Source organism: Abramis brama (genome assembly GCF_963993115.1).
Source record: "Abramis brama genome assembly, chromosome: 5".
NCBI lineage: Eukaryota > Metazoa > Chordata > Actinopteri > Cypriniformes > Leuciscidae > Abramis > Abramis brama.
In genome coordinates this window covers 36,154,082-36,169,284 of record NC_139967.1, presented here as the reverse complement: position 1 = coordinate 36,169,284, position 15,203 = coordinate 36,154,082, and the positions used below count along the sequence as shown (strand labels likewise).

Below are 15,203 nucleotides of genomic sequence, written 5' to 3'. Positions count from 1 at the left end.
TTCACGCAAAACACCCTGCGTACCGCCACAGCCGAGCGTTAAGATCAGCCGTTATGCTTTTTTGGCTATAGGTTGCAGGCTTGCCTTCTAGTGGCTTTGATTTTGTCTTAATGAGTGAGTCATAGGATTCATTTATGCAAACAATTCGTTCATTCACAGCCGTGTGTTGCTCAGAGACGCAAAACATTCCTGTGGCTTTGTTTGGAACTATTTTCGTTAGCAATATTGTGTCTAAAATGTAAGTCCTTAAATATTAAATTATTGTTTATTAAACGATTGTATAAAATCATTATCACATTTGTAATCATGCTGATATTTGCAAAAAAATGGCACTCTTCGTGTAATATTGACTTAACTCTATTAACTCTATTAAATTATATACATATACAGGGTTTTTCCTGGCTCAAAATGAGGTGGAGGTGGTAAAATCTTAATAATGTATTTTAATAATAAGGTAATTAAATTTGTATTTTTTGTAGATCATCATATAGCCTAATGTGTTTCCCACACTATTTTTGTGGGTGGAGCCTGGTACCTCTAGGGGGGTCCGGGGGCATGCCCCCCTGGAAGAAAATGTTGTACATTTTAAAGATAAATTCATTAATCTGGTGCACTTTGAGTCACCCGAATCCACTGTTAAAAATAAATTATCCACCCGCAAACCACCCATATTCTTTGATTTAGATATCTGCATCTGATCATCACATTACAATTATTCAAATTCTCAGTGTTAAGCATGATAATATGGTAACATATCACACTGAAGTTGGCTAATTAAAAAAGAACATTTATTTAAAATAAAAGTTCTTCTTTTGGCAAAATTACATTTCCTTAATAACCTAAACAGAGGCTTTACTCCCTTCAAACTTAAATTGTCAATGTTTCATTACATCACTGTTTGAAAACACTCAGAATAATTTTTTGTACCTTTATAAAGGGCATTTTTTCCCTAATTTTATTAAATGTTTGCTCCATCTTTCATTTCAAATTCTTAAATTTGATCAATATATTCAATTAAAATAATAAGACTGGCTGTTACCAATCAAATTAAATAATTTACATTGAAAAATTATAACTGTATTAAATGAGATTATTTTAAATATTTTTGAATATACAAATAATGAATGTTGAAAAGAATGATACTTTGATACTAAACCGCCAGTAGGAGGCGGCAGGCGACCGTCTTAATGAGTGAGTCATTGAGTCATTCATTCAAACGATTCGTTCAAACGGCTGATTTATTCAGAATGAGGCAGTTTATGAATGGGTAATTGAATCTTTGACTCAACCGATTCGTTCAAAACGCTGAATCATTCAGTAATGAAACATGGCTGAGTGTTGCTGTGAGATGCGCGACAGTTCTGCTGTGATCTTTGTTTGGAACTATTTTCGCTGCTGAAACAGAACAAAAACAGTCATTGCGTCTAAAATGTAAGTGACTTAATTTTAATTATTTGTTTATTGAACTGTTATGAAATCAGTCTCGGTTTCAATCTTGATGGCATTCAGGAAAACAACTCTCTGGTAGTGTGTAGCCTGCTATATATTGTTTATATAGGTGCCATAGAATGGATTATTTTATTATTTTATAATGTTTCCTGGGGTGCCCTTATAATGTTAGTATGTTTTTTAGATCAAAATTTGTTATAATTTAGAAATAAAAGGCATATTTCCTAGCCTGATTTCATCCATTGATTTGAACACTCTGTTTGAAGGGGCGTGTCTGCTGTGAGACTTCAGTGTTGTTGCCCACTGCTGTGATTGGCTGACATGCTTGCATATGAAATATCTGGCATTACATGTAGAGCTATCTGGAAAACTTTTACTATTACAGCTTTTATATGTTTTTACTATTACAGCTATCGGGATTAACGAATCATGAGAAGTTTTTTTTTAAGTATTTAGATCTATTCCCATCACATAAAAGGTTTCAGTGATGAGCACTGAGCAGATGACAGCCTGTTGATCGCGTGAATGAAGATCTTATCACTGCAACGCGATATACTGATGCATAAACAGTGTTGAACGACTTTGAAAGAAAGATTATCTGTCTGAATTTGAACAATTACACATCAGAAATTCACATAACCCACTGGTTCTCCAGAGGCTCGGATGAAGGAGCAAAAAAATATTTTTGTGTTCATTTGTACAACCAAACACTGAGGAACTGCCATGCTTCGTTCGCTCGTTTGCAAGCCATGATGTCTCTCGAGGAAAAAACAATATCGCGCTGGATCTAGATAACACAATGTAAATTATCGTTAATAAAATCCCTACTTGCCGCTTGCGGGAATATAACGTTAGTTGAAATTGCCCCCTTCGTCCGTTTGAGACGCCGAGAGAAGCCTGGCTGCTTGATATTGTTGTAACAGTCCGTGGTGAAATGGGCAGAGCAACTAAACAACTTCGAATTAAACTGTAGCGGTATCCGATTATAGATAGATAGATTATAGATAGATCTGCCATTTTCCCTATGATCCTCCTCCTGCTTGTTTCTTCACCTGCAGAACTTCTGATGATTCGGCTGTGCAGTTTCGCCTGGCACTGAGCATGGGCTGGCATATGCAAATTTTTAGAGGCGTACATATTAATGATCCCATCGGTTTCGTCACAGTTGGTGTTATGTGGAGATTCGCCCGTTTTTCAGGGGTGTTTTTCAAAAACGAGATTTAAATAAGAAAGAGAAAACTATGGTGTTTGAGACTCACTGTATGTCATGTCCATGTACTGAACTCTTGTTATTTAACTATGCCAAGATAAATTCAATTTCACATTCTATGGCACCTTTAACTAAATAACAGCGCGAGCCTCAACAGCGCAACTTTGTTACCGTCAGTACATTAGGTAGACCTATATTATTATCAACTATAGGCTATCAATCGTCACTTACATTAAATGAAATAAAACAGAATCATCCTCACGTTTTCGGTGATTCCCTATTTTTTTTATTTTTATATAAAAAATTGTTTTAATCAGGGCATTTGTCCGGATGGGCTACAATAAACACACGTGTCCCGGACACAGTCTATGGTCCCAGACAAGCGTTATTGTCGAGTCCTGATATGTTTTCCTTGATTTGTTTTCCCTGAAGAGAATTACGTTATTGAAAACGAAAGTAGAGTGACGCACGTGCATTGCGTTTAGGCTACCGTGATGAGAGTTCCGTGTCTTTATTAAACTCAACACAAAATTATTTATCTGTCATCCACCCTCGATTAATTGGAATGTTATTTATTACCTGGCCCGCCCGACCCACGGATTATCCTGCGCGCAGCACTATACGGTTTGAGAATGGACGCAACGGTAACCGCAACAGAACCGCCACGGTGGAAAAAAGTTTATCTGACCATGACTGTCTGTCCGAGTTTTGTCGAGAGCCGGAGGCGGCACGAAATTTGACGAAGGCGGCCGCCTCACCAAAAAAAAAAAACATATAAAAAACATCTAGAGGTATTTTTGCAGCTTAACTTAAATATTGAGGCCATTCTAAATGCATTTTACTCTATTAAATCATGCAGTGAAAGCGTGCACTCTAAGTGCGCCAGCACACTAGTCTAACCTACTAGACTACATCACGTAGTGTATCCGTGCAACTCTCGTGTGTTTTTGCAGTGTGAGGGACATAGCCAACTCAATAATTTCAGATCGCACATCATTAAAACAACAATCACGATATTATCACACTCCTACACTAATCAGTTTAATTCAAGTTTCTTTCTTTTTTTCATTAGTCTAGTGTGCAAACGTATTGTTCTTTCAATAAGCCCATCTCTATCACAAGTCCCCGTTGTGTTGACGTCCTGGTGGCCTTCATCCAGAAACAAAGAGTTGTGTGTATGTCAGATCCATATTTAATGAACTACACACACACACACACACACACACACTTGGCAAGAGACAGCACTTTAATTTGGGGTCTTTGGGGGCCTTTCTAAAAGTCTGACTTCAAACGACCTCTGGCGAGACATTAGTGTTTATGAGTTTGTGCACATATAGATCTTGAGTGTTTAAGTGGATACTCTGAGATGCACTGTTTAGTGTTTATGAATCTGTATTGAGTGAGTATACTGTACGTGTATGTGTGTGGATTGTGTTCTTTGTCTTGGGTTTAGCGCTGGCAGCTTGCTGTGAGAGGTTGGGGGGAATCCTCCCAGGACGCCTTTGTGTCCTAATTGAAGTTGTTCAGTCTGGCTTATCACAACCCTTGCCTCTGTGTGTGTATGTGGGGGTGGGGTTTGGGGGAAACAGGGATGTCTTTTTAGGGATTTGTTATGGGGGTTCCTTGTTGCCCAAGGCATGATGTATTAAGTGCACTCACACTCTAGCCAATAATGGTAAGCAGATAGTGTTATGTTATGTCCAATAACCAAGAAATGGCTGGTAATAAAACTGAACACTATTTAAATATTATACTACAGTTCTAAAGGTTGGGGGCAGTAAGATATATTTTTTCAAAGAAATTATTACTTTTGAGAAAGAATGCATTAAATGCAAGAATGCATTAAATCAAAAGTGACAGTAAAGAAAAAATCTGCTTCACATAAATGCTGCTGTTTTGTACTTTATATTCCTCAAATAATCCTGAAAAATAGTTAAGCAGATCATCTGTTTTTAAAATGAATAATAATGATAATAAATTTAGCTGCAAGCAGCAATTATCGGGGCCAAGCACAAAGAACACGATAAGTCATGCCAACATTGCTGGGATCATTAGACCCACTGCAACAATGAGCAATTAAAGACATTTAAAGGGGACATATCATGAAAATCTGACTTTTTCCATTTTTAAATGTTATAATCGGGTCCCCAGTGCATCTACCAACCCAGAAAACGTGAAAAGTGACAACCCAGTAACTTTGTTTAGGTGAGCCTTTCTCTGCAAGCATGTAAAAAAATAAGCCGATCAGATTTCGCTCCCCTTCTGATGTAGGAAGGGGATCTTATTATAATATTACCGCCCCTTAATCTGCACGTTTCCACCCACGGCACTGCCATTTGGTTTTCGCAAGCGACAACAGTGTAACCAGTTCTAATGCAATGGCAAAAGTTCGAGCAAAGCATGCAAACTTGTTCTGTCGTTGGCTGAACTGACGAGCACAGAACACTATTTGACCAAAAAATGGCACAGCTGTCTTGTAAAGACCTCAGGGAACTGTGTTAACTTGTAAAAGTTAAACATGACGGTACATGCAAGTGGATGAGATGAATCAATGTGACTCCACAACAACTACATAAATGATCAACTAACCATTCAGAAATGTCCAGGTGCGTCTCAAAGTTGCAACCTCTTCCTGAGTCTCTCTGTAAGGCTGCACTCCAATACTGGTTATTTCTGAGATTTTGGATTTGTGAGATTCTCGTGTTTTACTCAAAATAAACAAAAATCGGCACACTGCCACTTCTTCTCCCAAGAATTCATTAAAAAGAACAACGTTTCGACCCAAAGGGTCTTCGTCAGGCAAGCAACAGTCATAGAACCAATTTATATCAGTGTGGACCATCACACCTGACCTCATTAGTGAATGAATTACCCAATCATCCAATGCAGTAATGACCTGGCGGGGAGTAGCAGCTCATTTGCATTTAAAGGGACACACACAAAAATGGGAGTGTTTTGCTCACACCCAAATAGGGGAAAATTTGACAAGCTATAATAAATTATCTGGGGGGTATTTTGAGCTGAAATTTCATTCTGGGGACACAATAGATTTATATTACATCTTGTGAAAAGGGGCATAATATGTCACCTTTAAGATCATTTTAGGCAAAATACCTGAAAGATCATTAGAAATGTGATTTAATGGTTTAACACCTTTGACCAATAGGTGACGCTGTGACCAAATTGATGTGGTGGGGTCAGAGTAAGGTGAAAATGCATTCTTAAAATATAGCCTTTTATGACAAAATGTATTACTTTTGGTTTGCACAGTGTAATTCACAGAACTCCTGAACTTAAATTTGTTTTCGCGTTATTCGAGAACGGTTTGACAAATCAGCTTTTTCATCAACAATTTCATAACTTTTTGTCGGCATGGTCTGAAGATGATCTGGTTCAACCTTCGGTGCTTGGCCCCTAATAATAATTAATGATTTCTGAAGGGTCACATGACACTAAAGACTGGAGTAATGGCTGCTGCAAATTCAGCTCTGCCTTCACAGGAATAAATTACATTTCAAAATATATTAAAATAGAAAACATTTATATTAAATTGTAATTATACTTCACGATATTACTCTTTTTATTGTTTGGCCAAATAAATGCAGCCTTGGTTAGAACTTGTCTAGAGACTTGTTTCAAAAACAGAGACATTCAAAAAAATAAATAGTTAATTATGTGGATAACGGAAATTTATTAAAAAGAAGTTATTTAAAGAAATTGAATCGCATATCATAACTGATATCTTGTTAGTTTCAGTTCAAGATATTAGTAAAGTACACTAGTGCAGTTATAATCTGGTGTGATGGATTAATGCTGTGTGCTATGGCAGAAAAATCGATTGAATTGAATTCTAACGCTAATGTTCATCTCCTGAGCGATTCTGGTTTAGCGTTCTTGCTTTCTCTTCAAAACATATAAACACACACTGAGCAGTGTTTTGAATGTTCAGAATATATTTGCAATGATTTGGCGACAAAGTGACTAATAGGAAACATTATAAATATTGCATTAATCAATCCCGTAGGTTTTCCTAAAACATCAGACCAGATTCCAGACTCGTAATAGTGATAGACAGAGATGTTTTTTTTTTTTTTTTACTTTTCAATTTTACTTTCTTTTCATTTAATGAGAAACATGTTGAGTTGAAATTTGAGCTAGACAATATTTACGTTTACTTTCACTTTTGCTTAAGCATAAAATTCAAGACATACATATTTAATAGATCTATGAAAAAGTGGAATTAGAGTTGTTATCTTTGATTTATTTAATTTCCATGACTCAATTCAAACTGGCTGTTTCAGTGAATTGATTCAATGCTCTGATGCAGCGATTTGTTTGTCATCACTCAAGATTTTACACAAGGTCTCTGTGTGGATATATTAAAATCCTTTAGTACAAATATACATGGTTAATGTTGATGTTTGTTTGTATTGTCATATTGGTGCATATAAACAAAATGAACAGGTTTTTCTTTATGTATTTTATAGTAGTTATTTTTAACTTGCTTAAAAAATGCATGGTATAATTGTTAAATTGCCCAACCCTAACACACACCCAGTGTTTTCTTGAGAGCAGGGGGTTGTTACCACATCAACCCAAATCCCTGTGGAGGAGTTTGGGGTTTGACGAGGAGTTCGAATGAACGGTGTCATCTGTGGTTGCTAGGAAGTTCTTGGTGTTTGCTAGGTATTTGCGTACAGCCCACTCTTAAAGGGATAGTTCACCCAAAAATCAATATTCTGTCATAATTTACTCACCCTCATGTTGTTCCAAACCTGTAAATCTTTTTTCTTTTGCAGAACAAAAAAAGCTTATTTCAACAAATGTCTTCATATTTTTTTTCATTGTTCATCAAATAAAAGTCAGTGGTAACCAAAATGGTTTGGTTATCAACATTCTTTAAAATAGTTTTATTTTGTGAAAGAAACCAGAAAAAAGTAAGTCATACAGGTTTGGAACCACATGAGTGTGAGTAAATTATGACAGAATTTTCATTCTTGGGTGAATTATCCCTTTAAGTCTTTATGATATTCTGGTCACCAGACGTGACTTAAGGCCCCAGTATACTCACTGTGGAGTTCTTTTTCATTCTTCTATGCATTTTCCTCTCAATAACAATATAAACATAACAAAATGTCAGTGGTGAGAAAACAATTAAGAAAACATCTGATCATAGCAATGTGGACATGTTTGCACGAGCTCTGCAATTCAGCACTTCTGTCAAGTCACGTTTATTTATATAGCACTTTATACAATAGATTGCTTTAGAGCAAGCAATTTTACAGTATTAAACATAAAAAAAAGTATCAGAGTGTGAAAATCACAGGTTCAGTTTCTACTTTAAAGGCCCTGATTTCAAGCGAAATTGAAGAACAAACTGGTGTGATGTCATTTCGAACAGTTTGATTTGTGTTCCTTTTGGGAGTTCAAAACAGATTGCCAAAGCGAACTTTCCGGAAAAGTTTGCTCTAGCTGGTAACCCCCCTTCAAACTACCTTTGGTCCGTGGCGATTATGTAATAGGTAGGTGTGCTCTGAGGCTCCACCTTCTTTGGAGTGGAAATCTTCTCCAGTTAATTTCTTCTGTTCAGTCTCTCGAGGTCAGACATCTGCTTTGACCAACAGAAAACCGCTTGATTTGACACTAACTTCTGTGTAAGCGTTATATATTGCTACACTGATGACAATATACAATGGACCTTTTTTGCCCATGAATATTTGACCTTAAGGCTAACCTTAGTTTTATTTTTTTCTCAAAAAGGTGAAAATCCAAAAAGGCTGTTTTATTTGAAAATCAAAATCACAAAAAGTTGGGGACTGAGTTACATACTAAACTTATGGTTGTGTTTGTTCCAGTTCATAACCCTGATTATAAACAATAGTAGAATTGTACTTGTCTTAGCAACCACTATACTATTCAGAGATAAGAGTGAATGAAATTACAAAATTGAGGCAGTGGACTGAAGAAAAGGGGATTGAACGAGAGTGAATGAGCGAGCGAGAGACATAGATAGAGAGGGGGGAGGAGTGCCTCTCCTTCCCATAGCAACCGTTGGCAGCGAGCGTATTACATGTGAGGAGCTGTAGTACGAACTGACACACACTGACAAGTCGATCTCTCCTCAGCAACACATAGCGGCTCTGTATCTCAAACTCAGATATGTCCATTTCCCTCCATAATCACTAAGGAGATCAGACGAGTTGTGGGCGAGTAAAGAGAGAGATAGTGTAAGGGAAGAGATCGGAGGAGACGCAGCTCTGGAGGAGACGGCAGGCGGGGGGATGGAGCACCTGAGCACTCGCGAGCTGCCCAGGCTCTCCTGGATAGACACTCTCTACAGCAGTACGTATACATCCTCATTCCTCTTCATTCCAGCATCTCTGCTCGCGTGTGAGAGTTGTGCTGAATTTGCCTCTGCTAATAATGTTATCTTTTGCTGTATGTGAATGAGCCTCTCGAGCATGTTGTGTTTGTTGTTTAGTAACTGTGTTTGTTCTGTGACGTCTGTCAGCCCTTTTTAAACAAGTACAATGATACATGAATATGGTAGTTAAATAGTACCATGGTATCAAAGTACTGTTCAGTGCTGTTCTTATCTTAATAGGTCACTGTGGTAATACCACTTATGTACTTTTATTTTAAGTAAAAAGTCTCTTTCCGTCATATTCCATCTTTTTCCCTTGCCATCCCTGTTTTCTCTTATTTTCTACCGTTTCTTTTTCTTTTTGCATCCTTGTCTTATGTCTTATCTTTCTATGTCTTATCTTTCTATATCTTCTCTTTTCCCTTTCTTCCTAATTTCGTCCCCATCTTCCTTCTCTTCTCCCTCTCTTTCCATTTTCTTTTTTCTAGTTTTCCCCTTTTATTCCTTTCTTCTTTTACTTTGTCTGGCTTCTCTTTTCCTCCTCTTACCTCTTTTCCTTTCTTCGTTCTCTCATCCCTGTTTTCTCATCATTCTCTACCTTTTGGTTTTCTTCTCTCATCCCTGTCTTCCTTCTTTCCTCACTCTCATCTTTCTCAAGGTACCATTTCCATGCACTTATTAAAAATATACAAAATTTTCATGGTGAACAGTGATTTTATTCCAAATTTGTTTGTGTGAGACCCAAAGTACATTCTCATGAATATTCAAATGTTGTGTTGATGGGCTCCTTATCTCTGGGTGGAAGTCATGTAGGCAGAAGCTGTCAGCAGGGGTTTGTGGGTAATGCTAGGCTGAGGAGATGCACTTGTTGTGGTTGTATAGTCTGCCGTTCATTTGCTCCGACTGTAAGGTTGAGTTACATAAAGGGCTTTCAGAGAACGTTAAATGGAGGAAAGACTGGCAGAAACGCGCAGATCACACTAGAGAGAGAGGGAAGGGAGTGGAAGGAAGGGAGGGAGGGGGGGGGGGGGGATGGGTGTCTGGTGAGGGAGAGCTTGTTTCATTCACTAAGGAGAATGCATTGAGCAGTTAACCAGGAAAAGACTAATCCTCCACAAACACCCCCCACCCCATCATTTCACACTAAATTATATGAGATGTGTAGGCGTTTGTGCATGAATGATGGTGTTTGTTGTTCTGTGTGATAATTTTTTTAATTGTCAATTCGGAAAAAAGGGGCAATCAAAACAAGATGTTATTAGTTTCACCCCTCATCCTCCCCTATTTACACTCTCACATGTTTGTTTGTGTGTGTGTGTGTGTGTGTGTGTGTTTGTGTGTTGTTTGGGCAACTCAGTATTACCATGTCAGTGCTCATATGCTTCAGGACTGAGTGAACTTTTATTTACCATGAATGATTTGTTATATAAAATTAAAATTATAAAATCTGCATGTTTTGAAAACCATAGTAGAGGTAAAACACTGATTATTGCAATTATACTAAATAGATTATTATAATTATTGACATACCTTTTTTCATTTTTTTTTAGCTTTATTACTTTTGATTTAAGGTCCAAAATCGGACCTTTTGATACACTGTCGTCCGAAATCTTTGCACGTTAAAAAATAAATACGACCTCACGTTGTGTCAATCAAATTTACACACTGACTCCGAAACCTTCATCCGTCATAAAAACATTTGGATCGATTTTCTGCGTTTTTCGCATCCATAGCAAGCATTTTGAGAGGTGTCTTGACAATTCAGAGCCACCGAATAACGAATACGAAAAAACTTATTTGAAAATTTCAGACTCAGTGTGCAAGGACCTTTACTCTGCACTTTTGTGTATACTGTGTATAATTATTTTGTGTATATAAATACACACATATATGCATGTATATATTTAAGAAATATTTGCATGTATATACTGTATATGTATATTTATACATAATTTATATTATATATAAATATTTTATATATAAATAACACATTTTTCTTAAATATATACTTGCATGTGTGTGTATTTATATATACAAAATAATTATACACAGCGCACACACATATATTATGTAAACAAAAACTTTTATTTTGGATGCGATTTAGCGTAATTATTTGTTGCCCAGCACTAATTTCTTTTTAAATTATATTTTAATAAATATGAAATATCATTTGCTTTTGTGCTTTATTCCTTGTTTTGTTTTGTTTCATTTAATACTATTGTTTTTTTCCTCTTGTGAATATAAAACAAATTCTATTTATTCCATTTGCATTTTTGTTATTTTACTCTATTTCACTTATTTTTCTCTACTTTTTTAACTTATTTTTCTCTACTTTGGTAAAGCAAATACATTTTTCTGGTCATGCTTTAAGCACACTTCACCTAATTCAAATAGTGCTCTCTTGCTCTTTTGTTCTCTTAAAATCTCCCTTTCTCTCTGAGACATTTCAGCCCCTGATATGTAGATATTTTCTGTTCAGTCTCTAACAAATTCATTGACAAAGTAACAAGCCTCATTAACCGCTTCTATAACAATAACAGCGTTTCTGAGTTAGCTTTTGACTGATACTGTTTTCATTGTTCCTTGAACCTTTTTTGTTCAGTGCTGAAGGTACGGCCTTATAGTACAGCCAATAAATCATTTATGGGTGTTATTAAACATAAAAAGCTTTTTGCTTAATAAAAGATGTACATTTCAAATGACGTGATCTCTCCGTAGGGGCTAATATCAATATTAGTGAGATTACATTAACAGTGGTATATATTGTATTTGATGTTTTCATAACATGCGAATGGAGGATTCACTTTGCTAGCATTTTTTCTTCCGAAAACATAAAACTCTCTTCATCAGTTTGTTTATCTATTCATTTCAGTCTCTGGAATGTAAATGGATTCAATCTGGTTATTAAAGCCATATATTCAGTTAATCTCTGGATCTCTCTTCCACCTCCTCACAGCATTTTCTCCAGTTGCCTCGCTGATATCATCTCCTGCCTGCTCTACTGCTCTGTTGTCATGGTTTCCTCTTTTCAGAGTGGTTGAGAGGCAGTAAACTTAGTCAGACATTGATGTGAAGTGTGTGTGTGTATTCAGATCCAGCAGCTGTGGTCAAACTCTCTTTGTTAGACTGAATTCGGCTGGTAGAACATGCGTCTCGTGGGATTATTCTCCCTCACTGAGATGATCCCTCCTCCTGTCACTTCCTGTAAATCTGCATCTCTTTTTGAAGTCCTGTTTTGTGTCAGACTCAACACACACACACACACACACACACACACACACACACACATACAATATACAATAAAATATAAATATACAATATATTTATATATAAAATATAAATATAATATATTTATATAATAAATATACAACTTTGCTGGCTAACGAATGCATGAAAGTGACCAGCTGGATATAAATTAATGCACACATTTGGGTCAGACTTGCGTGTATTTTTACACACACATTCACATTCTGTCACATTGTTTTAACTGCTTGAGGTACTTATGTTAGCGTCCTCTCACCCTTGTTGCGAAACAAACTGCTGTTTTCCACTAGTGCAGCATTGAGTCAACAAATGAATTACTTAAAATTGATATGAAAACATGTACTATATACCATTTCTTTAACTTGACTGTTTTAAATCCACATCTGAAGTGTCCCGCTCTGTGCAGCGTACAGTCACATGCGTCAAATAAAACTCTCTAAAACCAATCAGTATGTCGACCTCTAATCAAAATTCTTCAAAAATATTTTCTTTTGTGTTCAGCAGAAGAAAAAATGCATATAGGTTTAGAACAACATGATGGTGAGTAAATGACAGAATTAACATTTTTGGGTGAACTGTCCTTTTAAGTCTCTAAGATATTCTGGTCATTGGATTTGGCTCAGGCCCCTTCAATTTTTTCTTCAGTTTTATCACTTGGCGGGCAATTTGTTTAGTAACACCTCTTGTAAAAAATACACATACTTTTAGGTATCATTCAAGCCCATATAATAATCTGAGTAAGATGCACTATATAGCCATCTTTATCAGCCTTTAGGGCATTTTCATATTGTTTGTCAATGCAAGTCACATGCGAGTAAACTTTCGAGATTCCGCGCCTCATGATATCACTCATCTGTCAGAATGGGTAAACAACAGCTTTGCAGGCTTATTGTGGCTTTCTTTGTAGCTGTCGTTATATTACTTTATCATTTTGAGCATGAATCAAGCTTTTTTTTGGTATTTATGTGTTTTGGACAATATGTTTGTCCGACCAAATTTCAGTTAGGCATTTTACTTCGCCTTTAGCAAATTTGTTTCAGAGGCACACAGATCTATTGAGCATAGCTGCTCTCGTGACTGCATGAGCATTAGACTAGCTCTGTTACATGAGAGAGAGAGAAAGAGAGTGGGAACATATCTACTACTACAGGAGGGACATCAGTACATTGACATTTATGTTTTCTCAGCAAACCAGCTTATAAGAAAGTGCACATACTGTGCTAGTGCCATTTACCAAAGCATCTAGTCAAGTGCAGTACTAAGGATGGATGTCAGATGTTTGACGAGCACTAGAGTCTGTAATCCTCCAGACTGGAGAGGCTCTTGACAGAAGTTTAAAAGGTGCGCAGGGGTCAAGGGTATAAAAATGTGTATTTAAGCCGAGTTTTTTATAGGCTTGACATGAAACAGATAAAATATAACCGTATTAATTTTATTACAGTAGGCTATTCATTTTATTACAGTAACATTTCAAAGACATGAGACATTTCAGAGACTATAACTATTTTCTGTTTTAATATATTTTAATATGCAATTTATTCCTGTGGTGGAAAAGCTAAATTTCCAGCAGCCATTACTCCAGTCTTCAGTGTCACATGATCCTTCAGAATGTGTCAGTTATGCTGATCTGGTGCTCAAGGAACATTTCTTATTATTAATGTTGAGAACATTTGAAAACAGCACTGTCTCAGTGTTTAGTCTGTGTACTTTGGCCACGTCTGCCTTCATTTTGTTTAAGCTCCGTTTTCATGGATGCCTGTGTGCAGTAAAGTCTTTATAAGAAATGGCTTTCCTGGGTTTTATGTAGAGCTGTAAAGTGGATTGTTGAAGCTGGGAGGGAGTTGCTCTTATGCTCACTCGTTCTGCAGAAGAACAAGACACACCATTTCCAGCCAAACAGTTTTTTAAGAGAGGCATTCATGTATGATGTTTGAGATCAGTGGCACTGGTGTGCACAGAGGTGTCCCTCTTGCTGCCCTGATGAGATCTTCAGTTAAGCTCTTCAGGTAAATAAATAAGTTTGCAGTAAACATTCCCCAAAAATGCAGTACAAGAGAACAGCTATAGATAGATATAAAGATGCAGAAACAAATTTATGTTCATTAATAAAAACATCTGGCACCAGTACAACATGCAATGCTCAGCATTAATTACTTAGTGCATAAACAGTATATCGAACACGTATCAAACTTTTGTCATAATTTTATTGTGGAAAATTATATTATTATATATCGAAATGACGTCACACCAGTTCGTTATTTTATTTCGGGGCCTTTACACATGGGTTCTGTGTGCAGTAGTGTCTCTGAATAGTGGTAAAATATTTTCTAAATTAGCTTCCATATTGCTTGAAGACTTGGAATGTAGCACACAAAATGTATGGACTACTTTAATGATACTTTTACCTGTAACGGTCACCAGCTGGAGTGCCCTTGAGAGCCACCAGAGGGCACTCCACACCAGACTATCATGTTTCATTCACAAACTACATTTCCCAGAACTCACTGCCCGGACTCATCATCACTGATTGCATTCACCTGTATCTCATTACCTTGTTAGTTTCAGCCTATTTATTCCATGTTCACTCACTGCTAAGTTTTGTTTTAGTGTCACACTGCAATTCCGAGCATTCTCCCTGGTTTCATGTCTCTTGGTTTTTGGATTTCTTGCCCTGTTCCCTGGATTACTCTTTTGCCTCTGACCCCTGCCTGTTTTGTTTGTTTGTTTGTTTGTTTGTTTGGACTGCCTTCCTGTGCTTGGATTACGCCTTAAAATAAAGCTGCATTTGGATCTCACGTCCGTGTCTTGGAGCAGTTTCGTGACATTACCTCCCTGACCTGTTTAATTAATTATTCATAAACAATTAATGTTTTGGGCCTCTAAGACAGAGAGAGAGATGATACAACAATCTAAGAG

General features: G+C 36.8%; 1 protein-coding gene across 2 annotated transcripts in view; it reads left to right on the top strand.

The window, feature by feature from the left end:
- Positions 1-15,203, top strand: part of abr (ABR activator of RhoGEF and GTPase) — a 296,797-nt gene that overhangs the window by 40,069 nt on the left and 241,525 nt on the right. The window contains exon 1 of one of the 2 annotated variants that reach the window (XM_084113286.1): positions 8,728-9,001. The exons of the other annotated variant lie outside the window; for it this stretch is intronic. Coding sequence (XP_083969412.1) covers positions 8,941-9,001 — 61 coding nt within the window. The 5' untranslated portion in view covers positions 8,728-8,940. Of the gene's footprint in view, positions 1-8,727; positions 9,002-15,203 lie in introns of those variants that run through there. 2 annotated transcript variants of the gene reach the window in all.